At 46.0% G+C, this 15041-nt stretch overlaps 1 protein-coding gene and 1 pseudogene across 1 annotated transcript; both read left to right on the forward strand.

The window, feature by feature from the left end:
• The first annotated feature begins 196 nt into the window (after positions 1–196).
• On the forward strand, positions 197–613 carry LOC103205602 (histone H3). The gene has a single exon (XM_007950979.2). It carries the CDS (start codon positions 203–205, stop codon positions 611–613), a length of 411 nt encoding a protein of 136 aa, XP_007949170.1. The 5' UTR covers positions 197–202.
• A 12770-nt stretch (positions 614–13383) lies between these two features.
• On the forward strand, positions 13384–14387 carry LOC103205618 (annotated as a pseudogene).
• Positions 14388–15041: the final 654 nt, after the last annotated feature.

Here is a 15041-nt window from a genome sequence, read left to right on the forward strand (position 1 = left end):
GGGGAAGGCGCGGTCGGTCAGCCGAAGCCGCAGGGTGCGCCGGGACCGATGACGTCACAGCCAATGGATAGTCAGCGCGGGACTTTCAATTATCCTTCCACCCAATCGCCGAGAGACTGCGCCTATAAAGATTGCTGCCACGGCCGGCCCCTCCGTTAATTTTCTTTGCTACTGTGCTGGCTGGTTAATAGTGCGGTTGGCCATGGCCCGCACCAAGCAGACTGCCCGTAAGTCGACAGGAGGCAAGGCTCCGCGGAAGCAGCTGGCCACCAAAGCTGCCCGTAAAAGTGCGCCAGCCACTGGCGGTGTGAAGAAGCCCCACCGCTACCGGCCGGGCACCGTGGCCTTGCGGGAGATCCGTCGCTACCAGAAGTCCACGGAGCTGCTGATCCGCAAGCTGCCCTTCCAGCGGCTGGTGCGCGAAATCGCGCAGGACTTTAAGACGGACCTGCGCTTCCAGAGCTCGGCAGTGATGGCGCTGCAGGAGGCGAGCGAGGCCTACCTGGTGGGGCTGTTTGAAGACACTAACTTGTGCGCCATCCACGCCAAGCGCGTGACCATCATGCCCAAGGACATCCAGCTAGCCCGCCGCATTCGCGGAGAGCGGGCTTAAGTTAAACTGTACAAGGCTTGACGTTCCATCGTATCCAAAGGCTCTTTTCAGAGCCACCCACAGCACTAAAAAGGGGCTGCATCACTTGGTGCTCGACAAATAAGTGGGTGAAGCGCTGGGCTCTGGGATGAAAGATAGGGCCAGGTGGTGGTTTTAATTTCCTCCGTACGCCGCTCTCTGGGTTTACCTGGAGCTTTCCTAGGTTAGGTGGATTCGCTGTCTCGGCTTGAAGGCTGCTAAGGACATGCTCTTGCTTTGAACTGGCTACCTACCCTCTACTTCAAGTGCCCCGCTTTCTTCGTGACTTGACCTCTACAGTGCCCTTTCGTATGACGGCGACCCAGAATGCCAATTTGGTTAGGCAGGGGAGTAGAGAACAAACTGACACCGGAAGGAGCCATTGCGGTCGGGAGCGCGCCTCGGGCCGCCCTTTTTGAGAGCGAGAGCGCGCGCTGCTGGGTGCGCGCGAGCTCCTTCCCTTTGCCCCGCCCCCGCCGAAAATGGCTTCATCCGTCTTGCCTCTCGCGCGGGAGAGGGAAACGAAACGGCTGTCTCCAACTAGCGCAGTACCTTCGGTTGCTGCTTGGTGTCTGACACTCCGGTCGCCCTCTGCAGAAACCCCGCCAGGCAGGGCGTGTCAGCACAGCAGTGTCTGAGCGGAGTTGATCTGGGCCTTAACTACAAAAAGTAGAGTCTCACAAAGCGAGACTCCGGGAAGGCGTCCCTAAAAGCTGCCACCCGTTTTGGCTTGATCATTCATATTAGAAGGATTAGCCAGCCAGAGGCACACCTATGGCCCGCAGTTTGCGTTTTTAGTTAGAGGGTAGAACAGGCAGAGCATGGGCTTCCCCTGGCGGGATGAAGCTTCCCACCCCAGGAAATAGTGACGGTGGAGGCTTTAGTGATGATTTCTCAATAGCTGGAGGGTGGAAGTCCAGGCCATCTGGTGGATAGCGGAGTGGGGGCGGTGTCTGGCAGAGCCCACACTACACAGCACTTAGATACAAGCCGTAGTTCAGGTCTTACGTGACGCCTCTTAAACTTCTAGGTCATTTATTTGCCCCTGGAAGAGTCCAAGGCTTATGTTCTGTTACAGCATAGTTGACAGTGAGAAGTATTAATTATGGGGATAAGTGAGAATTTACAGAAACGGAAGGAAATCTAGTTTTGAAAAGCTGTTTGGCCCTTCCTGAGATGTGTCAGAAAAGGGAGAGACTGTGCAGACTCGGCCTGCCATGGGTCACAGTGATTTCCAGAGCATGCCTCCGGGTCTCAGCCCAGGCCCTCATTCCCTCATCAGACCCTGCAATGCAGGGTGGATCCATGTGCTTGACTCTCTACTGAATTAAGAAGTAGTGACTTGTCGGGGGCAGCATTGCGCTCAGCATCTCATCTAGCCTCATGGCAAAACTTTTAGGGACATAGTACAGGGACATCCTTTCTTAGGGGCAGCCTGAGGCTCTCAGAAGGTAAGTTTCTCACCCAGCGTCTCTGGCCCAGGAATGGCTATGCAAGCACGGGAGCCTCGGGATGCTGTTGTCAGTCATCTGTCTCTACCTCTGCCTGCCCGGAAGATCCCACTGCTTTAATTTACCCATCTGGGCAACTCTATTTTCCAGGCAGCACCCCGATGGAGTCTCAAAAGGTAGTTTATTGTCACTGTTGATACCCACACCCAGAAATGAATAAACCCACTGCCATCGAGTTGATTCTGAGTCACAGTGATCCTAAGACAAACTCATAGCCACCCTGGAGGACAGAGTAGAACTATCCCATGGGGTTTCTAAGACTGTAAGTCTTTATGGAAGCCGAGCGCTTTATCTTTCTACCACAGAGCAGGTATTGGGTTTGAGCAGTCGACATTTTTTTTAGCAACCCAGTAGTTTAAGCACTGCACCATCAAAGCTCCTCTCTTTGTGACAAACCTCACTGCCATCAAGTTGATTTTGGCTCTTAGCAGGAGTGATTTTAGCTTCTAGCCAAGGTTGTAAATCTTTACAGAAATAGATTGCCCCATTTTCTTCCTGTGGAGCAGCTGGTGGGTTGGAACTGCCAGCCTCTTGGTTAGCAGTTGAAATGCCTTAACTACTGCAACACCAGAGCTCCTCTCCTTGTGATAGTAACTGAGAAAAGAGTTCACTGATCTATGTCCTGTCACTCCGCCCAATCTAGTCCTAAAGGCAGGAGGCTGAGGTGTCTGTTTTTCCATCTCCAAAGACATGATTCAGTCCTTCTGATAGCATATTTGTTGGTGATGGTAGGGAGTTAGGAGTTGATCGAGAGCAGAGTGAAGTATACCTGAAGTATGCCTGAAGCAGGGAGAAAGGGGAGGAAGAATAGAAGAGAAAAAAGAGATGGGAAACAAGCATGGGGCCATTGTGAACTGTGAGCTGTGAACTGGGACTGTTGTTGTTATACGCCATTGGACCGGACTCATAGTGACCTCTCCTTAGGTTTCCAAGGCAGTGTCACTATGGAAGTAGATTGCCCCATCTTCCTTCCAAGGAGCAGCTAGCTGGTGGGTTTGAACCACCGGCCCTCTAGTTAGCAGTCAAGTGCCTTAGCCACTTTGCTACCAGAGCTCTGGCAAGGTTAGAGCTCCTGATCCCTAACCAGGGAAAGCTCCAAAGAGAAAAGACTGGGCTCTCCGTGTCTCAGTTTTCTCATCTGTCAAACAGGATGATAACTGCACCTACTTACAGATTGTTATGAAAATGAAGAGAGACAATATGGTCTAAATACAAAGTGCTTAGAACAGAGCTTTACATGTGGTAATAAGTCTATATAGATGGCATTAACATTGATAATGTATCAGCGGCATTAATCCTAATTGTGAATCTCAACTATAATCCTGTCATTGAAAAAAAAAAAAAAAGACGAACACACAAATGCAACTCATGAATAATTTTAAACACATGAGCAGCTTCGAGACTCTGTGTGTGTGTGTGTGTGGCCCAGGCAGTAAGAATACTCAGGCTCCTGGGATGGTTTATGGCTCAAGTTTCACTCATGTCCTCTCATTTGATTTCACAATAATGCTGGGAGGGAGGAAGGGCTTTTTTTTTTTTTTTTTTTTAATTCCAGTTGAAGAAAAATGAAGAAAATAAACCCGGTGAGGGAGAGCTAACTGGGAATGTGAGTCACATGGCAGAATATGGCAGAGGTAGAATTGAACCCAGGTCTTACTGTTTTGCTTTTTGTATTAGATTCATTGTTTCAGAAGAAAACAATACATGCAAGTTACATGTGATAGGTTGTTGTTGTTTGCCGTCGAGTCAGCCCCGACTCATAGTCGACTCCTCATAGCGACCCCTTCTTGGGTTTCCGAGGCAGTATCACTACGGAAGTAGGATTGCCCAACCTTCCTTCCGAGGAGTGGCTGGTGGGTTTGAACTGCCAACCTTCTGGTGACAGTCAAGTGCCTTAGCCACTATGCTACCAGAGCTCCAGTATCGATATATATATATGTATAGTAGCTCCTACTCTTGCTGACTGCTGCAGTAAGAAGTACATTTTATATTATTACCTCACACACCTAAAATTGAAACTTCACAAAATGTTATATTTTTACACTTGGTATGCACTTGGATATTTTCCATCCTCTCCTGTTTCATGGAAAAATAAATGTTGGTCCCCATGGTGGCATTGAGGAAGAGGAAGATAGAGGTACATGGGAGGTACAGACAACAAAGATGAACTCTTTTGCACATGCAGTACTGCGCTGTCAGTGAAGGCAAACACGGGTAGATGGGTGGATAGATGGGTGGATAGGCTGAACTAACAGGTATGTCTGTGAAGCGGGGAGTGTACCCAAGACCATGTATAGGGTTGGCAGACAATGGTCCTATAAGTATTTGTATGATCAGTAAGAATTCCCAGGTGTATAGTAGAGCTGATAAGGGACAAGGTTGTAGTCACTTCTTGGTCACAGCCAGCTACCCAGAGGGACTTAGTTGAACTGGTGGGCTCAGGACCATAGTTGCAGGGGACATCAAGCTCAATTGGCATAACATTGTTCTGATTAGCTAGTGCTGCTCTGACATGAATATACCACAAATGGGATGGCCTTAACAAACAGGAGTTTATTCTCTTACAGTTTGGAGGCTTTAAGTCCAAGTTCAAAATGTCAGGCTCTGGGGGCTGGGTAAAAGCCCCTCAGCCTTGGACTTCAGCTCTGCCTCCAGCTCCTGACCCACTGAAGCTAGAGGCTTTTCTTCACTCAGACAGCTGCTGCCTGCTGAGGCTGACAAGCCCAAGGTTGACAAGTAAAAAGGCATAGTCCCAATGTTACCAAATCACACAGCAGGCCATTAATTCAAGTCCACTGAAAGTCCCAAGGTCAGCAGAGCATGGCAGGCTGCTGAACAACGAATGACATGGTTACATGCAGGGTTCAAGGTGCCATAAGCTAGAGATCATTCCCCAAGGCTTCTGCTTATATACAGGAAGCAGACCACATTCCCTAAGGCAGCCACTCATCTGCTCACAGTAGATTCTACCATGGAGTTGATTGCCAGTCTCATCATGGGGAATACTACATCCAGCTGCCCAGCCACTCAACCAGGCCCAGCCAAGTTGACACATCAACTGAACTACCGCAACATACTACACAAGACATTGTTCTACCTCCTACTTTAGCAAGTAGCAACTGGGATCTTAAAAGCTTGCAAGCAGCCATCTAGATGCAACAGTGGGTCTTTCCTTGTCCAGAGCAAAGAAGAATGAAGAAAATCAAGGATTCATGGCAACAATTAGTCCTAGTGACTGGTACACCATGTGATCCACAGCCTATACGACTATGAGACCAGAAGAACTAGATGGTGCCCAGCTACCAATGTCAACCACTTGGAGGGGTATCTATGTAGGAGATCCTGGATAGAGAGGGAGAACAAAGTGGAACAAAACTCAAAATCATTTGGGCAAAAAAAAAAAAAGGTGGGGGCCCAGGTTTGCTGGTAGAGCCTGGTGGAACCACTGAGACTATGGCCCTTAGCTGCCCTTCAGGTCTGGAATTGAACCCACACCTGGGGCTTCCAGCCAAACAAAAGACAGACATATGAGTTGAACATTTACCTCAGGTAGATACACTCCTTGGTGAGAACAATTATGGGAGAAAGAAGGGCTGCTTATGCACAGGGAGACAGCTCAGGGGGCAGGAGTGCATGGAGGGATGGACACAGGGAAGAGGTAACTATCAAGAGGAAGTGGGAGGGGAGCTGTTTCATTAGGGTAAACTGTAGTCAATGTCATGAGACAAAGTGTATGTGAACTGCTGTATGGAAACTGAATTTGCTCTGTAAATTTTCATCCAAATCATAATTAAAAAAAAAAAATAAGAAAAAAAAAGCTGGTTCCCATCTTCTAAATTCATTTCAACATCTGCTTAATGGGCTATAACCTGCAACTGAAAATCACTGACATAGAGAAAATTACAAAGAATAAAGTAAAATCACTCATTAAAAAGTTGTTAATATCTTGTTCATTCAGAATTGAGGCGCCTCCTTATGCATGCATATGTACCTGAAGGCAGGTATATGAATATGCATCAGTGGAAACAAGGTATGTAGGTTCTATGAGGAGAAAACAAGTATATAATTGAAGGCACCTCATATAGGAAGTAAAGAAACATGTAGATTGAGTTATCTGGGAGTTCAGAGGGAAAGGTCAATTGTAACTGGGGGAGCATTGAGCTCTTTCTGTAGAGGAATGTGGGCCTATGGCAGGGAGCTTAATCTAGGCAGTTGTTGGGTGTCACAGAGTTGATTCCAACTCAGAGTTGACCTCATGTGACAAACTAGAACTGTCCCATAGGATTTTCTTGTCTGTAATCATTATGGAAGCAGATTGCCAGTTCTTTCTCTTGCAGAGCCTTCTGAGTGGATTTGAACCAGTAACCTTTCACCTGGCATCCAAGCATTTAACTGTTAAAAGAATTGTGAGTCAATAATGGGAAATGAATTTTCAGTGGTGATTTTTAAGTCAGCTTGGGGATATAGGGTAAGTCTCAAAAGGCAAAATTGGGAAGGAGGTAGATTTTACTTGAAAGCAGTCTAGGGAAAAGGACATGAATAGGATATGAATAGGTAGATTATAGAAGAAGCAGCAAAAAATCTTTTCTATGTATGTAGAGATGCTGATAAATGTTAGTAATCAGAGAAAGGCAAATTAGAACAATAATGAGATGTCACTTTACACTAGATTTCCTGGCAAATATTGGAAAACTGAATAATGCCAAGGGTTAGCTGGGATGCGGGGCTGAGGTGCATGGTGGGAGACCAATGAAGGATCCACAGATGGTTGTTGCTGCTGTTGTATGCAATCAAGTCTGTTCTTACATAGTGACCCTATCTTACAGGATAAAACTGCCGTAGGATTTCTAGGCTGTGACCTTTATAGGAGTAGGTGGCCAGGCCTTTTCTCCCATGGAGCTACTGGTAGGTTGGAACCTCCAAGCTCTCAGTTAACAGCCGAGTGCTTAAGCACTGCAACATCAGGGCTCCTTACATAGAATATGGGACCTTTACAGAGTCTGTATATTTATTAAAAAAAAAAAAAAAATTCTCACAGAGGCCTATCAGGGAACATGACAAGGATGATGGGACATTGGAAAAATGTGGGCATTTATTACTGGGTGAGTGGATAGATAAAATGTGGTGGATACAGTCCCTGGAGTATTGCAGCAGTGAGAGACAGTAGATTAACACAAAACAAGGGCAGATCTTAAAAACATAGTTCTGAGGGAAATACATAATATATCCACTCCTCGTTGATGATATGGTTGTGTTTCAAAGACCAAGTGAAAACTGGCATTATGTGAAAATGAAGAATGACCACATCGAATCACAAAATGGATGACTGCATCATTACATAACTGCTGAACCACTGAGAATCATGGCCCAGCCAAATTGACACATAACCTTAACCATCACAGTCAGTGTTACTCTCACCTCATGGCTTGGCATTCATTACTGCCAGATGTACATGGTTAATGTGCAAAATAATAGTTGTTCTGGTTACCTAGTACTGCTCTAACAGAAATACCACAAGTCGGATGGCTTGAACAAACAGAAGTTTATTCTCTTACAGTTTGGAGGCTCTAAGTCCGAGTTCAAAGTGCCAGGCTCTAAGAGCTGGGTGAAAGCCTCTTGACCTCGGGCTTCAGCTCTGCCTCCTGTTCCCAGCCCCCTGAAGCTAGAGGCATCTCTTCACTCAGCTACTGGCTGCTGAGGCTGACAAGCCCAAGGTCAACAAATAAAATGGCACAGTCCCAACGTTACCAAACCACACGGCAGTCCATTAATTCAAGTCTATTGAAAGTCCTAAGGTCAGCACAGCATGGCAGGCTGCTGAAAAACGACACGACTACATGCCAGATTCAAGCATGCCATAAGCCAGCGATCTTCCCAAAGCTGTTTCTTATATACGGGAAGCAGACCACATCCCTAAAGCAGCTACTCAGCTGCTCCAATACATTTCACCATGGAGATAATTACCAATCTTACCATGGGGAGTAACTACATCCAGCTGCCCAGCCACTCAACCAGGCCTGTTGTTGTTGTTGTTGTTATGTGCCTTTGAGTCAGACCTGACTCATAGCGGCCCCTCCTTGGGTTTCTGAGGCAGTATCACTATGGAAGTAGATTGCCCCATCTTCCTTCCGAGGAGTGGCTGGTGGGTTTGAACCGCCAGCCTTCTGGTTAGCAGCCAAGTGCCTTAGCCACTATGCTACCAGAGCTCCCCAACCAGGCCTAGCCAAGTTGATACACAAATTTAACTACCACAGTAGTTTTTTGTTTTGTTTTATTTTTTTTAGTGTTGTAAATATGACATGCCAGATAACAAGATAGCCAATAAGTGAGGAATTAAAAAAAAAAAAAAAAAAAAGACACCAAACTCACTGTCATCAAGTCGTTTGTGATTCATAGTGACCCCCATTGGGTTTCCGAGGCTGTAAATATTTACGGAAGTAGATCTCCCCATCTTCTTTCTGCAGAACACCTAGTGGGTTTGAAAGTGAGGACTAGGTGCAATGAAATTTAAAACACTATTTATGTAAACTAAAATATATAGTAATACAGTTATGATCATATGTAGTAGATTGGTTTTCTATGGAGAGTAGGGAAAGAAAAATGAGGATAAAAGAAAATAAACAAAAAAGAGGGGGAATCAATAGGGAACAATGCCTTAAGCAGTCAGGTAATATAATTAATTAGAGCTGTATATAGAGAAAGTTAAGGAGCCCTGGTGGTGCAGTTAAGAACTCAGCTGCTAACCAAAAGGTTGATTGTTTGAACTCATCCAGTGGCTCCCTGGGAGGAAGACCTGTTTATTGGCTTCCATAAAGATTGTAGCTAGAAAATCCTATGGGGCAGTTCTACTCTGTTACACGGGGTCACTATGACTCAAAGTTGTCTTGATGGCAGCTAACAATAATCTGGGATGAGAGGACAAACGAAACCAGAAGAGGTCAAGTCATAGGCCTTGTGGACAGAGCAGATGAGAGGTGCTGAGGATGAGAACAAGGGAACTAGTCACAGGAATGGGTAGGAGGGAAGATTTGTGGGCTATTACAGCCAGCATAGTGCCTAAGGCACTTGACTGCTAACCAGAAGGCTGGCGGTTCAAACCCATCAGCCACTCCTCGGAAGGAAGGTTGGGCAATCTACTTCTGTAGTGATACTGCCTCGGAAACCCAAGGAGGGGTTCTTATGAGTTGGCTCAATGGCACATAACAACAACAACATATGGGGAAAGGCCAGAAGTGGGTTGCTGAGGCATAAAGTGATCAAAGATGACTCAGGACCTTCCTGCCTGAGTGACTGGGAGGATGATGCCACCTTCACAAGAATAGGCAGCCTGGGAAGAAGAGCTGCTGAAGAGTCACTTCAGGTCACATTGGCTCAAAGCTGTCAATGGAGAGTGACAAGTGCCTGTGTCCTGCAGGCAGGCTGTAGTGAGGATCTGTAGGCAAATCTGGAGGCCCTGCTGGATTCTCTCATCTGAACAGAGGAGCTAGAGGAATCCCTGGGAAGACCTTATAACAGATGGGCCCAAAGACAGAACTCTGAGGAACATCTACACCACCTATGGATCTGATCGGGAAGGAAAGCAATAGTAGAATTATGTCCGAAACCAGAGGAAATATATAAACAAATAGGACTACATGATTTCTTGTGTCCTTTCCAGCATTAATACTCTATGATTCCATTAAATGTATATGGTAAATTTATTAATAGATCTTCAAATTACTTGTGATTTGCAAATTTTAGAAAAATCAGTACAATTCAAGAGCATCACAGAATATGAGAGAATGCTAAGTTATTTCAACTGCATAAGCCTCCATTTCTTCTTTGCTTAAAATGGGGGATAATTTTTACTTTTTAGGGTTGTTCTAAGGGTTTGAAATGGTTTATCTATGACTTTTGGTACATAGTAGGCATTCAATAAATGGGAATTATTACGTAATTCAAATAAAAGAGAAATATCTAAACTCAACCCAAATGATCACTTCAAGTTTGGAAGACCCAGAAGTTTCTGTTCCTCCTTCTGTTAGAATTGGATTTTTCCACCTTCTTCATTCCTTTTGCCACCATTTTTTTTCAAGGTCCTACATTGCAGGGAGCTTTGGTAGCATAGTGGATAAGGCACTTGACTGCTAACCAGAAGGCTGGCGGTTCAAACCCACCAGCCACTCCTCGGAAGGAAGATGGGGCAATCTACTTCCGTAGCGATACTGTCTCGGAAACCCAAGGACGGGTCACTATGAGTCAGGTGCGACTCAACGGTACACAACAACAACAACACACAGCTTGCAAAAGCCTCCTGACTTACAGAGTCTCATTCTTTCCCTCCTCAATAGTTTGCATTCTTCAGCCAGACTAACCTTCCCAAAATATTGCTCTCAACTTGCTCAAGAATCGACAAAGTTCTCCAGGCTATATTCTGCTGATTCTAATCTCTCTTGCCTGGTTTCAAGGTCCTCCAAGATTTAGCTCTGTAGGGTGGGGTTAACCTAAGTGAGTATCAAATTTATCAGGAGGTCCATTGTTGCTGTTAGCTGTGTAACTCATGGTGACTGAAGGAAAACTGCCCTATCCTCTGCCATTAGGAGCTCTGGTGGTGCAATGCCTGAGGCATTTGACTACCAACCAGAAGATTGGTGGTTCAAACCCACCAGCCGCTCTGTGGAAGGAAGATGGGGCAATCTATTTCCGTAAAGATTTACTGCCTCAGAAACCCAAGCAGGGGTCACTATGAGTTGAATCAACTTGATGACAGTGAGTTTGGTTTTTGGTATGCTTGAGGTTATAATCCCATTGGGAATGGGTTGTCTTTGTTATGTTAACAAGGCAGGATTAGTGTAGGATGTATCTTGAGTCAATCTCTTGAGATATAAAAGAGACTAAACAAGTGAGCAAAGCAAAAATAGGGAAAGAGAGATGCCAAACCACATGAAGACTGCTCAGAAACAGAAGCTCAAAGAAACAAGGACCTTTCTCCAGAAGAGAATGACTTACCTGAGAGCCAGCACCCTGAATTGGGACTTCTAGGCTCCTAAACCACGAGAAAATAAATTTGTTACTTAAAGCCACCCACTTGAGGTATTTGTTACAGCAGGATTAAATAACTAAGATGCTTTTCTTAGGGCTCTGCTTGTGTTCCCTGCCATCTGTTATAGATTGAATTGTGTTCACTAAAAATATGTGTTGGAATCCTAATCCTTGTATTTGTGGATGTAATCCCATTTGGGAACAAAGTTATATTTGTTATGTTAATTAGGCAATGTCATTGTAGGGTATGTCCTAAACCAATTACTTTTAAAGCAAGCGCTGAAGGAAAGATTGCCAGAGAACCAAGGAAGAGAAGTTGAAAGAGACGAGAACCTTCCTTCAGAACCAACAGACAAAAAGCCTACCCTACTTACTGGTGCCCTGATTTCAGACAGGCCTAAGGCACTTGACTGCTAACCAGAAGGCTGGAGATTCAAACCCACTGAAGGAAGGTTGGGCAATCCACTTCCGTAGTGATACTGCCTTGGACTAAGACACTTGCCTGCTAACCAGACGGCTGGCGGTTCAAACCCACCAGCCACTCTTCGGAAGGAAGGTTGGGCAATCCTACTTCTGTAGTGAAACTGCCTCGGAAACCCAAGGAGGGGTCGCTATGAGTCAGGTTTGACTCGACAGCACATAACAACAACAACAACTGCCTTGGAAACCCAAGAGAGGTCGCTATGAGTCAGGGCCGACTCAACGGCACATAACATAACAACAACAAACTAAACAGTGTTTTGTAGGATTGCTATGAGTCGGAGCTGACCTGACAGGACCTAACAACAACAAACTCCTAAACTGAGAAAATAAATTTGTTAAAGCTGCCCACATGTGGTGTTTGTTACAGCAGTGTTATTCAGGGGAAGAAACCCCTTTTCCCTGGCCTCTCCCTACTCGTGTGGAGAATCTCTGCCAGCGAGTGAGACATGGGCAGGCAGTCCCAGGCGATCCGCCAGCAAGCGGTGTTTGGCGGCAGCTCGAAAAGCTTACTTAATAAAGCACCAGTCACCCAAGCACACAAGCACACACGCCTTTATGGAGTACGTTTCCAGAGGGGGGACGGACCTCTCTCTGCGAATGGAAAGGGCCGTTAAAAGCAAAGGGCATCTCCAGAATAGCAGAGACAAGTCTGCCAGGAAAGAGGAAAGATGCCAAACTGCCTCGCTCATTGGCTTCCCGAAAGAGGTGTTCTTAAGGCGGGGCGGGGCCTCTTGAGTGACAGGACCCTGATCTATTGGCCACATCTCACAGGCGACTGCAAGGTGACACCTTCTTAAACATTCCCCCTCTCTCCCTTTTCTCCTCTCTTTGGGCCTGCCGTTAGGGCAGCCCCCTATTTTATCTTCCTGCCTAACAGCAGCACTAAGAAACTAAGACACTATCTAATGGTTAAAGTTACGTGTCAACTTGGCTAGGCCATGATTCTCAGTGGTTTGGCAGATATTATGTAATAATTCTCTGTGATTGGCTCTGATGTGAGTAACCAATCAGTTGAAAAGGGAATTTCTTTGGGGGTGTGGTCTGCATCCAATATATGTGGATGTTCTGGCAAAACTCATCCTGTCTGGGTTCTGTATCCAACTCATCCTCTGGCCTCAGGTTCCTGGCATAGGAGCCAGTAGCCTACCTTCTAACCTGCAGATATTGGGATTTGGCAACTCCCACAGCCCTGACCTACGGATTTTGGGTTCATTAGTCCCTGGCAATCACATGAGTTAAGAGAAGCTTCTAGCCTGACATCTAACCCACAGATTTAGGATTTGCCATCCTCATCAACTGCCTGAGCCATTTACTTGAACTAAGTATTTGTGAGGAGCTCTGGTTAGCATAGTGCCTAAAGCACTTGACTGCTAACCAGAAGGCTGGTGGCTCAAACCCACCAGCCACTCCTCGGAAGGAAGGTTGGGCAATCTATTTCCATAGAGAGAGTGCCTCAGAAACCCAAGGAGGGGTCATTATGAGTTGGGTCTGAATGGCACACAACAAAAAGTATTTGTGTGTGTGTGTGTGTGTGTGTGTATTATGTATACATGTTTCACTGCTTTTGGTCTTCTAGAGAACTCAGCCTAAGACACTATTCTGTTTTTTCCTAACAGATTCTGAATCTTTCTTGGGAGCTGGTGTGGATTTTGCTGGATTGAGCATTTCTGTGAGAAGAAACAGAACACACTAAATGAAGTAATTCCCAGTAGCACAAACAGAGCCCGGGTAGCAACCATGGCCGTTACCAAGGAGCTCTTACAGACGGACCTGGAGGCACTGTCAGGGATAGAGGAGAGGGCGGCAAACAGGTGAAGAAGGCGTACAGGAGGAAGGCACTCTCCTGTCACCCAGACAAAAATCCAGACAATCCCAGAGCAGCTGAACTCTTCCACCAGCTTTCTCAGGCTTTAGAGATACTGACTGATGCTGGAGCCAGGGCTAAATGACAAGGTCAGGAAAGCCAAGAAGCAGGCAGCAGAGAGGAACCCAGAACCTTTTTTTTTTTTTTTTTAATTTTAATTAATTTTTTAAATTTTAATTAATTTTTTAAATTGTGATTTGGGTGAAGGTTTACAGAGCAAATTTACTTTCCATACAGCGGGAACCCAGAAACTTGATGAGAGAAGGAAGAAAGTGAAGCTTGACCTGGAGGCCCGGGAGTGGCACGCCCAGGCCCAAGGGAGTGAAGAGGAGGACCGCGGAACCAGGACACTACAGCCAGAAATCCAACGCTTACGACGGTTTCCAGCGGCTGGAGGAACAGCAGAGGCTGTTCCGGGAGCAGCCGCATCAGGAGTTGAACAGAGGTGGAGAGGAAAGGCAGAAAATACCGGTCAAGAAACCTCCAAACTAAAACTAAAATGGAAGTGCAAGAAGGAAGATCAGTCAAAAGGCAGCTACTCCAACGACGTCCTCCAGGGGCTTTTTCAAAAGTGTGGCGAGGTTCTGAATCTGGCGCTTTCTAGGAAGAAGGCCGGCATTGCAGTGGCGAAGTTTGCCACCGTCAAGGCTGCGGAGCTAGCTATCCTGAACGAGGTGGGCTTGGTCAATAACCCTCTGAAGATTTCCTGGTTGGAGGGACAGCCCCAGTGCACAGTGGGCCCCATCCACCAGCAGCGTCACAGACTTCTGTGCTGGAGGATTGAGAGCCTCGTCTTAATGCGCATGCGCCAGACGCTACGCGTCAACCGCTAATCGCCCAAATGCAGCAGCAGGACAAGGAAGAGCAGCCTAAGTAGCCTCTAGGCTTCCGCCCCTCCCACCCTACACCTTCTTTTTCAAACATCACCAGGAAAAAACAAATTCCGTGTACACTGACATGGAGTGTGCCAGCGGTACTTTATAGAGCCTGTACGCAAATAAGAACTCACCACAGTCCTGCGTTTTTATTGGCTAATTTGCAATAGTGTTGTCATAGAAGGATGGACTTCATGTACGTAATGGGATTCCGGTTGCACTTCCTTAGTGGTCATGAGAACAAAAGCCTTGTTGGCCGATCAAAGTGTTCAATTTCACACTAACCAGTGTTCGGGATCTTTTTGTGTGGATGTGAGTTGGTTTGCGCTTTCAATTGTAGACTTTCATAAGGAAGATTTGAAGCGCTGGCTAAAGACGAGTTTATGCACTTATTTTCGTTTACTCCTATATGCTTTGTGGAAGTTGGTTTTTTTTGGGGGGGAGCAGGGGAGGTGAGGAAGAGGGACAACAATACCTCACTCAGTCCACAGGTAAAGAAAAAAAGAGCCACATATTTATTTCTCTCCTTAAATAATTCCAATTCCGGTTTACCCCGCCTGTACAAGAGGAGGAGGAAGGTATGCAATTAGAAACAAGATTTATACCAGTTTTAAACGCTAACCAAGGAAAGGTTTCCTAACTTTTTTTTTTTTTTT

This window comes from Orycteropus afer, unplaced genomic scaffold (assembly GCF_000298275.1).
Source record: "Orycteropus afer afer isolate SDZICR_OR568_19922 unplaced genomic scaffold, OryAfe1.0 scaffold00290, whole genome shotgun sequence".
NCBI classification, from domain to species: Eukaryota; Metazoa; Chordata; class Mammalia; order Tubulidentata; family Orycteropodidae; genus Orycteropus; species Orycteropus afer.